Source organism: Balaenoptera ricei, chromosome 8 (assembly GCF_028023285.1).
Source record: "Balaenoptera ricei isolate mBalRic1 chromosome 8, mBalRic1.hap2, whole genome shotgun sequence".
Classification (NCBI taxonomy): Eukaryota; Metazoa; Chordata; class Mammalia; order Artiodactyla; family Balaenopteridae; genus Balaenoptera; species Balaenoptera ricei.
Window position 1 is genome coordinate 83,601,749 of NC_082646.1, and position 20,465 is coordinate 83,622,213.

Below are 20,465 nucleotides of genomic sequence, written 5' to 3' on the forward strand. Positions count from 1 at the left end.
TTTGCTTTTGCCTTAAATGTTATTGTTTGCTGGGAGTTCAATCCCTGGTTCTTTTTTTTTTTTTTTAATTATTTATTTATTTTTAGCTGTGTTGGGTCTTCGTTTCTGTGCAAGGGCTTTCTCTAGTTGCGGCAAGCGGGGGCCACTCTTCATCGCGGTGCGCGGGCCTCTCACTATCGCGGCCTCTCTTGTTGTGGAGCACAGGTTCCAGACGCGCAGGCTCAGTAGTTGTGGCTCACGGGCCCAGTTGCTCCTCGGCATGTGGGATCTTCCCAGACCAGGGCTCGAGCCCACGTCCCATGCATTGGCAGGCAGACTCTCAACCACTGCGCCACCAGGGAAGCCCAATCCCTGGTTCTTGATTCACTGTACATATGATGCTGGGCATCTACATCCATTTCTACAGATCTGATATCATCTGTATGCCCATGTGCAACTCAAATCTTTCTTCTGAACTCTAGACCAATATATGCCACTACTTTCTGAACATATCAACTATTTATCCCACAAGCATATAAAGCTCAGTGTTCCAAATCTCACCTTGCTTAGTGCCACTGACCCTGCATCTTTTTTTGTTTCTGATGCACCTAACCACATTTACCCAAAAGCCCAAATCAAAACCCTCAAATCAACCTTAATATGAAGTGAAAATGTGTATCACTAAGACATTTAAATTCTGCCTCCCTAAATCTTTGTGTCCCCCCACCCCGATTTCCACTGTCATTGCTTTATTATAAGCCTTTATTATCTTTGCCAGAATATTTACCTTAGTCTTCTAACTTCTATACCTTGTCTCTCCGAACCCCACCATCTCAAGCTCTACCAGAGTTATATTTATAAAATACAACTCTCCTACTATCACACCTCTCCTAAAAATCCTTAGTAGGTTCCCTATTATCTGTAAGACAAAACCTAAACTCCTTAAGATGAAAACCAAGTCCCTTCATGATCTGGCTTTTGCCTATCTTTTTAACCTAATTTCTTCACCACCTTTCCCCCACACCACACTCCATGTCTACACCAAACTGCTTACCATTCATGGTCCCAGGACTCACTTTCTGCTTTCTTACTTCCGTCCTTTTGTATGTGATCTCTCTCTGCAAGATATGTCATTCCTCACTTCTCCTCCCTCCCCTCAAAAAAAGAAAAAAAAAATGTATCTACTTCTTTCAAGACTAGACATTACTTTAGAGCTTTCCTGAACTTTCCTTTTCGCCATCTTCCTGAAGTTGCTCACTTTTCCCACATGTTGTTCATTTATCTAAGGAGCATTTACTTCATTACACTCTGTCTCCTTCATAGACTGTGTGAGCTCTTCAAGTGTAGAGTAACCATATCTAACTTTACCAGAGTGGCCTCAGCACCCATTTCCTAGCGAATGAGTTAAAGAACAAAAGACTAGGTTAGAGGAAGCAAGAACTATTCAATCAGGGAGATTTGAAGTGGCTCTGTCATTTACTAGCCTTGTAAATTTGGGCATTTATTACCTTCTCTAAATCTCTGTTTCTTAATCTGAAAAATATGAATGATAATAGCTACCTCACAGGATTCTTGGATAACTAAATCAGACAATGTATTTTAAATGCCCAATAGAGACTCATCTCTCGTAGACTTTTTTTTTTTTAAGTTTTGTTGAATGAACACATAAAAATAAGTGAGTGAGCAGGTTATTGAGTGAGTAAATGCATTTGAGTGAATAGAACAAATGCTGTAAAAAATTTTATAATGGATTCACCAGGAGAGATTTCCTATACAAGCAGCAGCTGTCTTGCTTTTTGAAGGGATGGTTAAGATGTCAGCAGGCAGAGATGTAGCAGTCAATGAACTAGGAACCTGAAGCTTGAGAAGCAGTGTGAGGAAAGGCCAAGACTGGGGAAGGCATCCCTTTTTTATTGAAAACATTATTTCCTGCTGTTACTTTACCTTTCCCCCCTTTTCTTCATCAGTTAAAGAACTCTAAAGATGGGCTGGCTGCCAACTCATTCAAGGTGAATCAAATCTCATTAACCAGGTGACAAGTTAGCCCTCACACAATAAGCTATAGGCTTGGATTTTGAAAAGAGAATGTGGGTTATTTTTAAACAAATATAAATTATTATTGTTGAATGAAGATCTCTGTTGCCCAATTATTATTATTCAGTGAAATGTTTTAGAGACAGCATCATGGCAATGATGTTGAAGGTACTACAATTTCTTATTTAAAAAAAAAAAGAATGTGAACATTTATGTAAAGTCCACTGGAAAGCTAATCTCTAGATTAAGATCTAGAGTCCTGTGTGCTTCAGACCTATCTCAGAATTTGAAGCTGAGAATGATAATCTAGCAGGTAGGATTTATAAGTTGTTGACTTCATCTCTGTACTCTTTAGATGGAAAATGGACTTTGATGACAGACTTAAATTAACAAGCCAGTAGTATGCTGTATTGCTATATTGCTTACCTGTTTGCGTTATTAGTCAGGGTTCATGTCTCTTCATTCTATTGTGTCACTGAGTAATGGAAAAAGAAATTCATTTTGGAATTATACAAAAACTTGGATTCAAATTTTAGCCCTGCTGTTTACTAGATGTGTGAAATTGGACAAGTTACATAATCATTCCAATCCTCTTTAAGATAAGGATAATGCTTCCTAACTTATAAGATTGCTGTGATGATTAGAAATTACATTTTAAAACTACCTACCCTTGTGCTAGGCATATGATAGAATTTGACAAAAGCTAATCAATATGAAGAATTTACCTTATCTAGTTGTTGATAGAATCTTCTTCACAAATACATGTAAAAATAATTAAAATTCATGATCATAGAAAAAATGTAAAATTTTCTTTATTATAAAAGCATTCCCATTTATGTCATACAACATTAAGAAATTCAAGTGAAAACTTTAAAAACCTGTAATACCACTCTACCACCATAGCACACATATAATCTTGCATATTCTCTTTATCTCTTTATTTTTATTTATTATTGCATTTTTTGAGTTGAAATGGTTGGAAGGATATAATTTTGGAGTTCATTCACTTAGTGTTTTATCATGTTACTCATTTTTTATCTCCGTATACTAAGTATCAGTAAGAAATACCATAATTTATTTTATTATATCATCATTATTAGATATTTGGCTTACCTCCTAGTGGAGGCTATTATTGAAAGCTATATAATTAATAAATGCTTTTATGCATATTTAAGGGATTTTGGAGCCGAGAGGGGTATTTCCTTTATAGGCTAAATCCCCTAGGTGAGATTAATGGCATATATATATGCCTTTAGTCCTTGAAACATTGTTTTTCAGAATGAACATACATTCTTCTAGAAACCAATAGCCTTCACTGGACATTATCCAAAGCACTGCTCCTAGAACAATTTAGTAGGATAGAGCAGGCAGAAAAATAAAAGATGAGCGGGGGGAGGGGTTCACTATTAGATTGGGATATGGTAGGGAGAAAAAGGAGATACTTACAATCTATGATTTAATTAAAATCCATGTGCTATAGGCCTTTGGAGAAATTAATCATCTATTCTTTAACTCAGTAAGACAGTCTATTAGTCTTTCATCAAGCCTGTTATGAGAAAAATGAGGAAAATACATAATCCCTGCCTTCTGGGAGTAACACACGATCCTGACTTCTGGAAGCTTATATTTCAGTGGCAGAAATATTTAAGTTTTAAATTTTTTAAAATAATTTCAATACAGTTGAGAAGTGTTCCATTGCAGATTAAGTATGCTACAGGAGGGCAAACAACTTTACCTTGGAGCATGAGGATTAATTATGCGTATGTGCTAACCTCACAAGAAAAAGAGGGCATTGTTAAATATCTTTTCCTGTTACCGTCTCCCAGCTCTGGAAAGTGTGACTGGCCCAACTGAGAGTAGTACTGTATGCCCTATAGACTATTCCTAAAGGTTCAAATGAAGTATCTTATTATGGGTCTTTAATATGCTGGAACTTCCTGCTTAGACTGCTTTGTGTTCACAGTATCTGGCAAATAGTCCTCAATCCTGGTTTGAAGATGCAATAAGTAAATTTAATGTTGACTACCTAAATAGGTAATAGGAATCATGATTCATTTTGAGCTACCCCATCTATGCTAAGCATTTTAAGACACAGGTAGTATAGAATTAGCTTTATTGAAAAATAATGTGAGAAAAATATCAATCCTTTAATTTGATATTCTTTTAATTTAATTCTGAGCCATCTTTTTTATTTCTTCTCAGTAGGTAATGTTCCTTGTTACCTTTTTTGTTCAAGCCTACAACTCGATGTTTTCCCTATTGTAGGAGGATTTGTAAATCTCAACCACCCAGAGTGAGATCATGTTGTCATCAGACTTAACCTGGTAGGAGTTGGGGATTAGATGAAACTCTGAAGAAGTTTCAAAAGAACCTCACTGAGTAAAGACAATTTTATCCAGAACCACTGAAGTTCACAGATTTTAATTAACAATATGAATTTCAGATGGGTGAGAATTTAACCCTACATTAAAGGAGCCCAGGCAAAAGGACACGAGTTGCGTCACAGAGACTTATTAAATGTGATAGAAATTCGACAGACGAATGCTGACAAACAGGTGCAAGAGCTGAATTAATTTTTAAACCCTACCACTGAGGAGGAATTGCAGTGCATCACGTTGACAGCCACAGCACACTGCTAATTTCATTCACGAGCTTAAAAATCTCAATACATTTGAACATGTGAATGTATTAAATTTTAAAAAGTGTAAGTAGCATAAGGGTATCCCAGAACTAAAAATGATAATTTCTCTCTGGGACCTCAAGTCATTTATCTAGCCAGAAGCATGGTGTTTTTTATGAATGAAATCTATCTTACCGCTTCCACATACAAATTGTGTTCTATTATTATATATAGTGCAGCCTGTTACTAAGCAAGCTTTTCTCTTTTAATATGAAATTCCTTGTGAGTCAGAGGAAGACTGAATATTCACTGCTATAGTTTCCAACTTCTGCTGTCATGCGTAAAGGGGGTTTTTAACCAACGCTTTTGATGGTGCTAAGTGGTGATATTCCTGGAGTTAAAGAAAAATATAACAAACCAAAACTAGATAAATGCAGAGCCTTGTTTGGTGGTATTATTAAAGATGGTAAGTTGTAAGCTGAAAACTCAGTAAACTCAATATGTTTTCACCAGGAATTTACCTACTTTGGAGTCCCTGGTATATTTGAGCCTTTGATAGAAGCCCTGCAGTGTCTCCACATAGATCTGCGTGTATATACAAAATCTTACAAAGATTTCAGGGATTTTATGAATTTCCACATTCAGAATACCATTTATGGTACATCTTGATCTTTATCTGGGACTGGAAGAATATCTCTTATTTAGTGGATTTTCCCCTTTGCCACCTACTGTGCACCAGGCCCTAGACCTGGGACTGGGGATATAAGGAAAATAAGAAAAGGTTTCTGGACTTCTTACAGCCTAGTAAGGGCTAATAGATAAATAGTATAGAGTAGTAAATAGTTTGATAAAAATATCTATTAAAAGGTCATTGCAGAAGCTTCCTGGAGAAGACTGCACCTTAGTGAGTATTAAGGATGAGTAGACATAAACTGTAAGAAGAGGGAAAAGGACATTCTAGACTAAGAATGAGAGCAAGGAGCGCTGCCCTGTCATCGGTAAAATTGTGTATTTACAAGAAATGCATAATAACAAATGTATGGAAAAATCTTTCAGTCTTCTTTCAACATTTTTCAGGAAGCTTTAAAGAAAAAAAATAAAAGGATCTGGGTTTAATTTCCCAAGATTTTAGCCATCTGAGCCCATAATTCCTAATTGTACACAAGCTTGTCCCCTCATTTTGCTTAGCTGGAGAATATTAAGTATTCATTTTTAGAACATAAAAAGAACTGTAAAGGGCTCCCTTCCTAGCAAGTGAGTCAGGAAAAGCCCAGTATGTACTGCATTGGATGAGTCTAGATTCCTAATCAAAAACATGTAATCAGTACCTGCCCAAAAGTCTTTTTATAATGGCAGCAGTAGCAACTGTTTCTTTTTTAAACCCACTATCAAGAAAGCTGATGAAAAAGAGACAAATGCACAGTCTAATAACCTGAGCTAACAATATATTATTTTCAATGGAACGAAAAGGACAAAAGCCGAAGGTATTCATTACTGTTCCCAGGGTAAGAGATCAGGGCAGTTGCTGCCTTCACCACATGCGCAGTCTTTAGGCTTGACAATGCACATCTCCCCAAGGGAAATGTGGAAAGAAAGCCAAACTCTTGCAACTTGATGCAAAGTGATTTGGGTTCCATTACAACATCTCTCAGTAAAAGGCTATTCAGGCTTAGAGTAAAGATTCCACACTCATTTTCTCCCAGAAAATGAGATTGTTATATAAACACCAGACATGGAATCAGAGCTTCTGGAAATCACTCTAAACCATGTGATTTCATCTTAACTTCCTTAAATTCTAATCAGGAAAAAGGAGATGAGATAGTTTAGTGAACATACAATCTTAAAATTGTTGCCTTGTTTTGGGCACACTTAAAAACTCAAGAACATCCTAAGGAAATTTTTAAAATTACAAACCTATATAATAATGTAAGGGTTTTTTGGGTTTTTGTTTTTTTCTGTTTAGATGAACTAATGCTGATCTGGGCTTCCCTGAATGTGTTTCTCAGAGAACTCGCCAGAAATGTTATGCCTTTCTTCTGGGGAAGTTAGGCTCACTCAGTATTTCAAAAAAGGGGATGTTAGGATACACTTCATGTTAAAAGAATCTGAGTTCCCATTTGATTCCTGTGAACTTGAGAAGATACATTTTACACCTTTGTTTTTGACCTTTAAATGGAAATAAGGATATTTACTTCTTACCTCTCAGGATTATTATAGGGATTTAACGATGTAATTAAGATATTTGTGAAGTGATTAACACAAAACCTATTTTCAATATTTTCCAAAGTGTGTTACCCAGCAAACGAGTTCTATGGAATAGATAGTTGTTATTAAAAATCAAAAGTTCTGTTTCAAAAAGTTTGGACATGCTAGGTAAACAAAGTTAAACGGTTGCCTTCAGAGCTTTACCATGCTAATGGGTACTGTGAGTCTCCAAAAGAGGAGTATAGCATGCTGTGTTTCTCAGACTTACAACAGACACATTGGTGTTTGGTTGAGGGTGCAAGTGCTATAGTTTACAAGATCACTGTTCTGCAGAACAGTAGTTTGGAAAATGCTGTCTATATGAGGGCCAAAGATCCCTTCCCCCTCCCTCTCCACTCCCCCTCCCCCTCCTCCTCCTCCTCCTTCCCTTAATAGTATGTACAATCCTTTATAACCCTCTTCCCAATATTTATTTATTTATCTTTTCTTCTTTGGGTTTGAATTTCTTGAGGACAAGGACTATGTCTTCATAAACATTTTAATCCCCAGCGTTTACTACATTGTACATAATAAATATTGGCTAAGTGAATGATGCTGTAATTACTGATATACATCATTCAGGATGTAATTACTGGGTTTTTTGGAGCTGTGAAAACAATGGGCCTGGTTTAAAATGACTCCAAATATATTTTATCCTTGTGGAACTGTGCCTGAGAAAGCAGATAACCTGTGCAGAAAAATGTTCCATGAGAACTAAAGCAAAGAAATAAAAAAAGAACAGAGAAAGAATATTATGTGCTTAGAATGCCATAATACAAGTTGTATAGTTAGGTGGCAAGAGGAATCTAGGAGTGTAATTATGGAAGATAATCTCCTGGACAGGTGAGTGCAATCTGGAAGGTTTAGGTTAATGAAATTAGGGTTTTAATTCTTAGCATCAGTTATTATAAGTCAAGGTCAAACTGGAAAAAAATTCTTTTAATGATTTCTCATTCCTATGCCATGCTAAGTCTTCATACTTTTAAGGCCTAAATACTGCTTAGTAAACTTAGAAGTACGCCATTAATTTGTACATAAGGAACATTTTAACTTCATTCTGGATGCTGAGGTGTTTTAGTCTGATGCCTAAATCCAATAAGCATTACTCAGATGCTTCAGGGGTTTTCAGCAGCCCTCTATCCTACCTACTGTGCTATTAGTTCAGGATGAAAGTAAAATTAGTTTGGCAGAAACTCAAATTAACCTATCAAATCCCCTCATCACTTATTCCATTTTACAACTGAGAATAATAAATAAATGTGTGAATAACATTCATAAAGTGACTACTTTATGCCAAGTGTGCACTAGGTGCTCCTGAATATTTTCTTTATTTGATTTTCAGAATAATCCTGTGAGAAGTGTTATCACCTCATCTTCTAGTGGGGAAACAAACTCAGAAGTTGTGCTATTGCCCCACATCAAACAGCTATAAAAATGTAAAAGATCTTATACTGAGCCTAGTCTCTCCTTTCTAAAGTTTAGCCCTATTTCTGTTACATCATGTCATCTTAATATAATATTATCATTTCTTATGCTTTTCCATAGGGATGGTTAAAATGTGTATGTATAAACACAGTACTTACAAATAGCCTGACCATGACTTAAGTGAAGACAACTATTCAACTTTAATGAAGGACATGTAAAATATTAATGGAAATACTGTTTCTTGGATGGATTGTTTGATATGATAATGTAAATTTTTCCAGATCAGTTTAGAAATTTACTGTAATTCCAATCAAAATGTTTATCATTATATACTTTATTATTTCTAAATTTAATTTGGAATAATAAGTGAATAAAAATACCCAAAAAAATTTTAAAAAGAAAGATAATGGCATGGGAAAGGGGGACTTACTCCACCTGATAGCAAAACGTACTGGAAAATTTTTTAAAGCAGTAATAACCTGGTATTAGCAGAAAAATAGAGAAATACGTCAGTGCAACACAGTTGAGAATCCAGAAGCAGATTTGTATCTAAAAGTGTAGTATATGATCAAAGCAGTACTTCAAATGAGTAGGGAAATAACATACTATTTCATAAATAGGGCAATTAGCTATGTGGTTTTTAAAAAATAAAGTTAGATCCCTACTTCATACTATACTAAAAATTAAACTTCTCGTGAATCAAATATTTAAATGTAAGAAATAAAACCAGAAATATACCAGAAAAACATAGAGTTGGTTATATCTATAATCTTGGAGTGAGGAAAGCCTTCCTAAACTTGACAAAATCTAAAAAACATGAAAAATTTCTATATAGCAGAAAATTCTAAATTTTTATATAGCAGAAAAAAATCTACAAAGTAAAAAGACAGTCACAATCCAGGAAAAATATTTGTAACTATATATGAGAGGAAAATGCTTTATATCTTTATTTTATAAATAGTTCTGCCAAATCAATAAAGAAAAAAGCAACATCACATTAAGGGTTTGTTCAAGCAATTCATAGCTAAAATCAAATGGTCATTAGATTTGAGAGGATGCCCACTTCTACTAATTGCCAAAGAAATGCAAATTAAAACAACTATAAGCTATCATTTGCCTACTATTAGACTAGTCTAAGTTACAAAAAGTAATAGTATCCAGTACTAGTTGAGTACGTGGGGAGGTGGACTCTGTCAAATACTATTGGTGGAAGTAAACTGGTACAATCTATTTAGACAGTAAATTTAGAAGCATTGATTCAAATTTAAATGGGCATAAACAGCCTTTGACCTAACACTAATTCTACAGGCATACTATCACAAGTTCACATACAGTTAAAGTATTTTTCCCAGATTGTGACTTTTTACTTTGTAGAGGTTTTCTGCCACGTAGAATTTTTTAAAATGTGCAGTTCACATGTTTACTGCAGCATTTTTTTGTGATAGTAAAAATAGAAAACATCCCAAATATTCTTGCTGTGGTGGCAATATGAGCTCCACCAAAGTAGAGACTGCCTCTACCTTAATTACCATTCCCAGTTAGCTGGTACTGTTCTTGACAGTATAAACATTTGTTAAATGAACAAACAAAATGGACTATAATGTGTCTATACAACTGAAATTATTTTTAAAAGTAAGGTAATTAAACAAGTTGCAGATATTGTACAGATCATTCCCTTTTTACAAATATATATATGTATGCATGTACATACATTTATATACAAGTGTCATATATATCTATTAAGAAAAAAGTTAGAAAGTATACCTCTTGATTGCCTCTTAGGGTGGAATTTAAGGAGTAGTGACATTAACATTTTACTGCATATACTACAGATAATATATCTTTTTGCTTTTGTTTTTGTTTTTTTAACAATGACTATGTTTATAACTTTAAAGTACAAATACAATCATTCTTTCAATCTACTAACTCTTCTTGCTGTAAAAGATTTATAGCAGTTAACAAAGTCTCTGTTTTCACTGAGTGTATATTCTAGTGGAGGAAGACAGATGGTAAACAAATAAATATTATCCCTGATAAGGTATTATGAAAAAAAAAGTCATAAAACCATGTAAGGGGACTCCAGTGACAGGGTGCTATTTTTCTTTTCTAATTCTGCAGTGTTTGAGAAGAGACCTGAGTGAAGTAAGGAGTAACCCATCCAGGTATATATAGGCAGATAGATATTCTTGGTACAGGTCAAAGGACCCAGGATGAACACGCCATGAATTAGTTAAGATTACAGAGCTCGAGATCAGGAGATGAGTTCAGAGAAATGGGGGTGGTGAGAAGCAGAAATTGTATATAGCATAGGGACATTTGGCCAAGGTAAGAAGAACTTCAGTTCCTATTTCATGTGATAGGAAGATACTAGAGGTTTTGAACCGTGGAATGACATCCAGTTTTTGTACACAAAAGACCTGTCTGATGACTGTGTGGAAAAGATGATGATGGCTTGGAGTAGGGTGACAGCAGTGGAACTGGTGTGAAGTGGTAGGGTTCTGCATGCATTCCAGATAAAGAGTCGCCAGAATTTGCTGATATGAGAGGAAGAAAAGAATAAGGATATGAAACTGTCAGGCATTGTAAAATACCACTGCAAACGAGCCTGATCTGGAATGTGAGAATGGAGTGCCTCTAGTGAGGCAGAACACTTCAAAACTTTTCTTGAATAGCTAGGGTCGATCTCTTATATTACGAATTTTCCCAGCATTACTGTGAGAGAGGTAAGTGCCAATTAATGTCTTAAGGTTATACTGAAATTAGAACTTGTTATCCCATAGTGGGTTTAATGTTCATTTATTCTTAAATACACATTTTTTTAAAAGTGTACTTAACTTGAAAACATCTTAACTTGGTATTGAATGTATATTAGCTTTTAATTTCCTTTTGTAGGAATTTTACTGACATAATTTTGCTATTTTAAGGTGTTAAGAGGAAAACAGTTCTGCTATTTTGAAGAACTGAGAAAACTTGTCGTTTAGGATTTCAAAGGTGTTAAGTGAAATAGTTAACCTAAAAATCCCAACAATATTAATTAATCTCAATTATAATATTAATTAATTAATGCATTAATCTTTGGGGGGGAATTTGAACTTAAACCACTGAAGATCTTGATGAATTTTTTTACTGTAAATTTCCAGATCTTACCAATACATTCTCATGTCTTATTTTATTCTGTAAAAGAATATGCAAAAATAAAGTTCACTTTGCACATTTGCCCATTTCAGATAATAAAGACTTTCAAGCTTGCATGGCCTAAGGTTCAGATTATTTGCAGTTGCTCCACTGCATGTGCAAATGATTGATTCATTAAGGACATTCCCAGTCAGTATCAGGTATCATTAAATACATGCATACAGTTGTATTGAGACAATGATATTGTTAGCAAATTTAAGAGTTCAGTTGTCCCATTAAAATCATAATTTGGTACGCACAATCATATATGGCCAAAAAGTAGGATATAGGATGGGGTTTGTTTCATGACATTATTTAAAAATTCTATTCATAATGTTTTCTCTGACTAAAAATATTATGTTCTTCATTTAGTCACTTATTGATGTAACTAGATATTATACTCTTCATATATCCATCCAATGATGTGAATGAAACTTTGTAGTTATGGCCCTGGATTTTTATTCATTTATACATATTTTTTGTTCATTATCTATTCATTATCTTTTTAACAAACATTTACCGAGTGTTTACTACAGTAGTTTTTAATTTTGGCTGCAAGTCAAAATCCTCTGTAAAGCTTTTTAAAAGTACTGATTCCTGTGTAATAAACCCCTGAAACTGATTCAATAGGTCTGGACTTCAGCCAAGCATCTTTATTGTTTCAAAAGCTCCACAGGTGACTCTGATGTGCAGTCAAGGTTAAGAATCATAAGCTTCTCTATTAAGCAGGAGGGATATGAGTTAACATGAAATAGTTCCTGTTCACAAGGAGATCAGAGTCGAGTAAGACAGGCAAGCAAACTAGTAATCACAGTAGTGTGATAAGTACTATTGGAAGAGTAAGCACACCTCTTCCCACTTAGAACTAATATACATTGGCCTGGTGTGAAGTAAATCTGTTGATGGACTATAAACCAGAAAAAGGAGATTTTCTCTCAGTACCAAACCAAATGACCCAAATTGTGATTGAGTCCATATTTTGTCTTACCTGCTCTCTGCCTTAATCAAATGAATTAGCCATACAAGACTTTGTGATTAAGCTCAGGAAATGGAAAAACAGAGAGACCAGTTTCTATTTCTGATAACAGGATATGGAAGATGAGAAAGCAGTGAAGGATTGCAAAACAGCCCACTCCTCAGAGTCAGGGAGCATGTATCACTAATATTTTTCTTCCTATGGCCTAAATCAGATTCCAGCTCGTAGGTAGGCATTGGTTCTGGTATAGTTTTTGAATCTTTTTTTCCTGATGACCTGTAGGCAAATGTTCCTACCTAGTCTATGCATACCTAAGAGAACTCTGTGGCAGAGTTGCTCTCTGACCAGTGACTTTCACAAGGAAACACTTTTTTGCTACCTCAGAGGCACAGGACATTTACTCATTGTCTTTAAAGTTTCCAATTCAGACAAAGAATCTTGCTTAATTCTTGATAGCAGTATTGTCTTTTCTTATATTCTTGTCTGTTTGTAACAATGCCTGTTGATGTTTTGTTTTTACTACATTAATTTTCATTACCATATGCTATTTTATATACTTTTGTTTCTTTATTTCATTTTACACAATCTGCATTGTCAACCTCTCTTCCCATAAATTACAGACACAAAAGTGCCAGTATAAAGGAAGGGAGGATATGTGCCTTTCATCCCCAGAGCAGCACCAAAAAGCTGCACGAAACACGTTGCCCATTGCAGGCCCTTGTCATCTCCCTAAAAATGGGACTTGAGGAGGCTGACAGGACCACACCTAGAAATCCTTCCCAAGAAATCCAGTGGACATAGTCCATATTAGAATTCCCTAAACAAAAGTAAGAAAGCCCCAGAAGGAAAGCTTCATGGAATGTAGTTATCCTATTATCTTCAGGATCATCCATTCCTAAATATAAACAAAAGCTCTTATTTTCTTTCTCCATGATATGATATTGACAAGGCCTAATTAGACCTTAGAAAGACAAGCTTATCTGGTCACAGTGGTGTTAATTTGTGAGCTCCAGATTCATAGATAGTGTGGATGTACTTAATGTGAACATGAATTATATAAACTTGACATTGCATAATATAAAATGTTAATAAAGTCTCACTTTATGTGAATACTTTGAAATAAAAACAGATTTCTTCAATTAAAAGAATCAGTCAGGAATCTAATAGTTTTATAACTAGCTGGCTGAATGAATTATAAACTATAATTATAGCAGAGGAAGGTGCCATTTTAGCTGGTAAACAGAAATGCCTACCATATTTTGTCATGTCAAATGAACCAATGCTGTTGTTTATATTAGAATTTCTGTGGGGATTTCAGACATTACTTCGTTATTTTAACATTTCCTATTTTTATTAGCTTTCAAAAACATTTAAAGATAATATCAAGGAACTGTTAATTAAGCTCTCTGCTTTTCTATCATTTCATCAATTTAGTTAACACATATCCAGGCATGGCTAATTCAGGGTGCTACATTAAAAAACACATCCTCAAATATATATCTTTGAAATGTGATAAAATGCAAAGAAAGCTAAGCAGTTACCATGTTGAACCATGATTTTAATTTCTACAAAATATTAGAGATGATAAGAAAAACAATTTTTTAAACCTTAAAGCAAAAATATCCTACAGTATTTGTTGATCCATATGCTCCATGAATGTTTACCTCCTATTTTACATTAAAATCCATATACATTAAAATGTATTTTATATTACATTTCTCCTTTGAAAAAATTAGCGTTGAATTAGGCAAGGTTTAAATCACGTAAGGACTTCAGGAATGCAACCTTCTTGAAGCGTTCTCTAAATCCAAGCTCTAAATCATGAACAGTTGCATGTTTGTTCAGATCCTTAGAATGTTTTGAAATACATTGCCCAGTGACCAAAACTCTTTCCCAGAAAATGGAGAAATTGAATAGCAAAGGGAAAGAAGTTGACCTCCCTCCTCAGCTTTGACTTTGGCATTTTGTTTCTGAGAGACCTGGTTGTTGGAAGATAAATTCCCTAATGTCTAACGTTTTCTAGCCTTTCAGCAAAGTAGATTTTGTAGAGGGAAGGGTGAACCTATAACGCTGATTTGGTTAACGTCAGGCTGCCGGGTTCTCAGCTCTGTGGTACAGGTAAAATATTATTTCTCCCCTTCTCTGATCCAGTTTCCTAAGAAGATTAATCAGATGTGTCTTAATGTACTTTACTACTGGAGCTACAGATTCCTAAATGTGAACTGTTACTAAATTGTGAGATTCCCTTATATGTGCTGAATAAGAGAGGTTTGTCAGATATATATTGTATGGTTTTAGTGTTTACTCTTAGGTCCATGATCCATTTTGAATTAATTTTTGTGTATGGTGTGGAGTAAGGGTTGAAGTTCATTTCATTTTGTACAAATAATCACTTTCATTGAAAATCTGTTCTTTCTCCGTTGAATTAACTTGACATTTTGGTCAAAACATAATTGCCTATATAAATGTGGGTCATTTTTCTGAGACATGTAAATTTTTGGAACTATGTTATTTGGTGCATATGCATTTGTAATTGTATCTTCCTGCTGTCTTGATCATTTTTCTCAATAGTAAATGTTTATTTTGGGGTCTAGCAGTTCTTCTTTTTAAAAGTTTATTTTGTCTAATGGTAGTATAGTCTCTCTGGTTTTTTTTATGCTTAATCTCTACATGGTATACTTTTTCACAGCCTCTTGCTTACTTTTATTTGTGTTTTTATATTTAATGTGCATTTCTGTAGACAATGTATAATTAAGTCTTGCTAGTTTTCAGTCAGTCTCTGCGTTTTTATTGGAGTGTTTAGTACCCTTACATTTAATGTGATTATTTTTATATTTGGATTTATTGTCTGACATTTTGCTATTTGTCTTCTCTTTGTCTCATTTTTATTTTCCTGTTCTTCTGCCTTCTTTTGTGTTAAACAATATTTTGTGGATTATTTTTATTCTGTATTCACTTATTAGCTTTATTTCTTTGCATTATTTTTTGTTATTGCTCTAGGGACCACAATATGCAACGTTAACTTCCAGTAAAATATAGGAACCTTGTACTAGTGTAGTTTCATTTACACACTCTCATCCTTTGTGCTGTTGCTGTCATATACAATACATATCTATATCTATATTATAAAACCAAGAATATTATGTTATAATTTTACTTAGAGTCTTGCCTTTTAAAGAAATTAAGAATGACAGAAAGACAGTCCTGTCTTTTAAGAAATTAAGAGAATTATTTCTTTTCTTCATATCATATCACTCGTATTTTCATTACCCTCTCTCTATCCAAGTTATCACCTGATGTTATTTTATTTCAGCCTGAAGTATTTCGTTTTGCATTTCTTAAATTTAGAGCTGTTAGCAATGAATTTTCTCGTTTTAAAATTTATTTGAAAATGTCTTTGAACCTTTAATTTTGAAGAATGGTTTTAAAATAGCTTTCTTGGAAGACAGGTTTTTTTTCCTTAACAATCTGAATGTTATTCCAGTGTCTGATAGGCTCCATTATCCTAATGAGAGATTAGCTGTTAATCATATTTTTGTTCTCCTATGTAATATATTGTTTTTCTTTGTTGTATTCAAGATTTTTCTTATTATCTTCAGCTTGTAGTAGTTTGATCATGATGCATCTAGGTGCAGTTTTCTTTGTTTGTTCTATTTGAGGTCCATTGAATTTTTTGTAGCTGAGAGTTAATATTTTTCATCAAAGTTAGGAAGTTTTTCATTATTATTTCTTCAAATATTTGTTCACCCTTTTCTCTTTCTCTGCTCTTGTTTGACTCCATTTACCCTTAAGATTTCTGAAAGATGTTTCTGACAGAACAGTTTTAAACTTTGATGGAAGGGTCAGAAATAAAATGGAGAAGTATGGATGAAATGACACAGTTTTCTAAGGAAACTTAGTTCCTTAAATATACACACAACACAACCCAGTAAATTTACAGTGGAAAATATTAATGTTACCTATTTGTCCTCTTTTCCTGTTTTTACAAAATCTGTTTGTAGGTGCATTTCCTCCCTCTGCTACTTATGCACGAAAAGACTTGCTACAACGATCTACCCATATCGCTACCAAGACTTTCCAAGCTGTTCGCATATTTGTGAACAATGAGCTCAATGAACTTTACACAGGACTGAAGACAGCTCAGAAGTTTCTGAGACCTGGTGGTCGCCTTGTTGCCCTCTCCTTCCATTCACTGGAGGATCGCATCATCAAACGATTCCTGCTTGGGATAAGCATGACAGAAAGGTTTAACCTAAGTGCTAGACAGAAGGTGATACAAAAATCACAGTTGGATTCAGATCATGAAAACACGGAAGGAGTCTCTATAGGAAGGGCCCCTTTAATGTGGAAAGTGATGCATAAGAAGGTGCTTACTCCGGAAGATCAAGATGTCCAAGATAACCCCAGAGGACGCTCAGCCAAGCTTAGAGCAGCTATCAAATTATGAGAAAGTTATCATCATCTGATTCTTCAAGTTCTTCCTCACAGTTTCTCGTGTAATATTCCTGAACAGCCTAATATAAGAAAGTGTGGGATATATAGAGATATGTACTATATATGTGTGGAAATAAGGGGTATTTAGCATTTTTTTCTCAAAAAGAAAATGTAGGAAATATTAGCATGACACAGATAGCTCAATTCAAGATGCAGCAGTGTCTCAAAACTGGAAAAATTGTTTATCTTAGCATTATATTTGACTTTTGAAATGCAGTCCTTTCTCTAACCAGGAAATTTTTTTAAAAAGAAGAAGAAGAAGGAGAAGAGAAGAATATGTGTATTTACTTAACTATGTAGATTCAAGCTGTCAAAAGAGAGATTATAATTATATCTGCATGCCCAAATTCTGAATTTAGATATTCAGATTTGCAACAGACTGTCTATAACTCAAATAATTAATAATGATCATAAAATGAATTTTAATTTTCCTACTTGGGAATAATTAATTACTGCTATAGCTTTCTCAAATATAGGCACTATGAAAATTTAAAATATTCAAGTATTATTTTAAAAATACATTATACTGATAAATTTCATTACTGAAATTACAGTGTTCATTGTTTTAAAGGGATTTTTCAGTATGATATGTGCCATGTTTTCATATATTAGCAACTAAAAATGTAGAATTGCTCTAATAGCTCTCACAGAGAATGTTTCACAAAGCCTATATTTAAAGTCAATTGTGTTTATTTTAATAATAGCCCAGAATGCTTTTGATAAATAAAAATCTCTCATCATTTGAATCCTGCAATTTTAAATTGGGCTATTTGAAATATTCAAAGTCTATTTGAAATGGAAAAGTATGTTATCTCTTCCAGATACTAAAATCAATGTAATGATTTTATTTACAAAATAAACAAATTCTTTAACAAATTAATGAAATTGATTCAGTATTCATATAACTTTTTATACATAAATATGCACTTCTAGTTTATTCAGTTATGCAGCAAGTACTGAACTAGGCAAAGAAACAAAGGCGAGTAAAATACACATAGCCCATAGTATCAGTCCTGTGGAGTTTATAGTCTAGCCGAGAAGAGCAATGGTAGTTAAATAATCATAAATATTAGTATAAAATTGGCAAAGCGGTAAGGGCTATAAAGAAGTAGTACAAGGTACCATAAGTACGTCTAGTAGGGGTTTCATCTACTGAAGGAAACCAGGTCTGACAACATGGTGCTTGATTTGTGACTTGAAGGATGAATAAGAGGTAATTAGTAAAAGGATACATGGGCATGTTCATTAAAGGTGCATGTAAATGATTGTTTTCTTAAGTAGTTTCCCTTGAAGTCACATTTATACTATTAATTTGCTCAGTAAACTATTTATTCAAATACAGGAAAAATTCATCTTCTCAATTATGATTACAAACTCTAAGCTGGTGAATCCAATGAATAAAATATCAACATAACTATATGGGCAAAAGATAAGAATTAAATACTTGAATTTACCTCAGACTTACTTTGTCTACCTCTGTAATATTTAACTTTAGTTCCCAAGTTTGTTCACCACTTGTAATTTACAGACTTTATTCAGATCTGAACAATTCTGCAGTGAAATCAGAATTAGAAAATATTCTAGGGAACAGTATGCTCAAATTAGAAACAAATGAAAGTACCTAGCTTAATCTCCTCAGTCCTCCCTGAAGAATTTTGTAAGTTCTTTGTATGTACGTCATATTTGTGAATGAGAATGATTCCCAAAGGTAAGTGCTCATCTGAGTATCTGATCAGAATATAAAAGATCGCATCTAATATTCAACAATGATTCACCTATTTCATCAATCATTTTTGGATGCTATATAATACAGGAATCTTTTCATTAATGTTAAATGGAAATTGCCCTGGGTTGGATGGCATCCTTCCAAACTTCATGTCCTTTCCAAAACCTCATAATGTGACCTTATGTGGAAATATGGCTATTGCAGATGTAAGTAGTTAAGAGGAAGTCATACTGGACCAGGGCAGGCCCTTAATCCAATATGTCTGTGTCATTATAAGAAGAGGAGAAGAGAGAGACACACAGAAGAATGCCACATGAAGGTAGAGGCAGAGATTGAAGTGATACATCTACAAGCCGAGGGACACCAAGAATTGCTGGCAACCATAAGAAGCTAGGAGAGAAGCATGGAATAGATTCTCCCTCATAGACTTTAGTAGGAACTAATAACTCCGCTGACACCTTGGTTTCAGACTTCCAACCACCAGAACAGTGACAGAATAAATTTCTGCTATTTTATGCCAGCCAATCTGTGGTAATTTATTACGGCAGCCCTAAGGAACTAATACTCTGACAAAAAAAAAAAAATCTTAAAAAATATGCATGAAGAAAACATCGTGCTTCAATAAACACAAAATTGGTTTCAAAATGTTGTAGTGTAAAAATATATTAGCTTTTTTCTGTAATTAGGCTGTTTGCCACAATCATTCTTACCTGCCTCTTAGTCTTAGTTGTAAGATGCATAATAAAATACATGAATGAGTTGCAAATTGTTAACTCTGGAGAATGGCTTAGGGAAATTCATACAATACATGTACAAAATAAAACAGATTATTGAAATGAATACATTTTAGTACATTTTATTGGAAAAGTACATTACTTTTCCAATAAAATATAAACTATATAATACAAGCAGTTGTTTTACATTTCAGAATCTTTGTATCGACTGCTCTCTACCAATCATTTTAATATAGCATCCATCCCATTGTGTAGGACATCAGTTCTTAACAGGTTTTAGTTCATTGCTTATTAAGAAATGAAATTTAATAACTGCACACAATTTTTAATTGATATCCCTATTTTGTATATTCGTTTTGTTTTGATAATTATATGTTAGTTATGTAATCTGCCTTTTGAAATTTCTAGGGTAATTTTTAGGGAGTAATTTTGGGGCTATATCATATCTATATATTTTTTTCTATTTCATGTAATATGTGATATCTATTTTTTTTCTATTTCATGTAATGTGTGATATATGGTTTGTGCTTAAATTCATTTATATTGAACTATTTATTATGTTACAACCAATAGTTTATAACAGAATACAGTATGTCTAAGTTATTTTTTTGAATTTTTGAATGTTATTTTTTTTATACAGCAGGTTCTTATTAGTTATCCATTTTATACATATTAGTGTACATATGTCAATCCCAATCTCCCAGTTCATCACACCACCACCCCCACCCCCCACCGCTTTCCCCCCTTGGTGTTCATACGTTTGTCCTCTACATCTGTGTGTCAATTTCTGCCCTGCAAACCGGTTCATCTGTAACATTTTCCTAGGTTCCACATATATGTGTTAACATATGATATTTATTTTTCTCTTTCTGACTTACTCTGTATGACAGTCTCTAGGTCCATCCACATCTCTACAAACGACCCAATTTCATTCCTTTTTATGGCTGAGTAATACTCCATTGTATATATTTGCCACATCTTCTTTATCCATTCATCTGTCGATGGGCATTTAGGTTGCTTCCATACCCTGGCTATTGTAAATAGTGCTGCAATGAACAT

General features: G+C 34.1%; 1 protein-coding gene across 6 annotated transcripts in view; it reads left to right on the plus strand.

The window, feature by feature from the left end:
- METTL15 (methyltransferase 15, mitochondrial 12S rRNA N4-cytidine) overlaps positions 1 to 17,707 on the plus strand; it is a 199,807-nt gene extending 182,100 nt beyond the window's left edge. For all 6 annotated transcript variants that reach the window (XM_059931298.1, XM_059931299.1, XM_059931296.1 and 3 more), the window contains one exon: positions 16,454 to 17,707. In XM_059931298.1, the coding sequence (XP_059787281.1) occupies positions 16,454 to 16,899 (446 nt within the window). In that variant the 3' untranslated portion in view covers positions 16,900 to 17,707. The remainder of the gene's footprint in view (positions 1 to 16,453) is intronic.
- Positions 17,708 to 20,465: the final 2,758 nt, after the last annotated feature.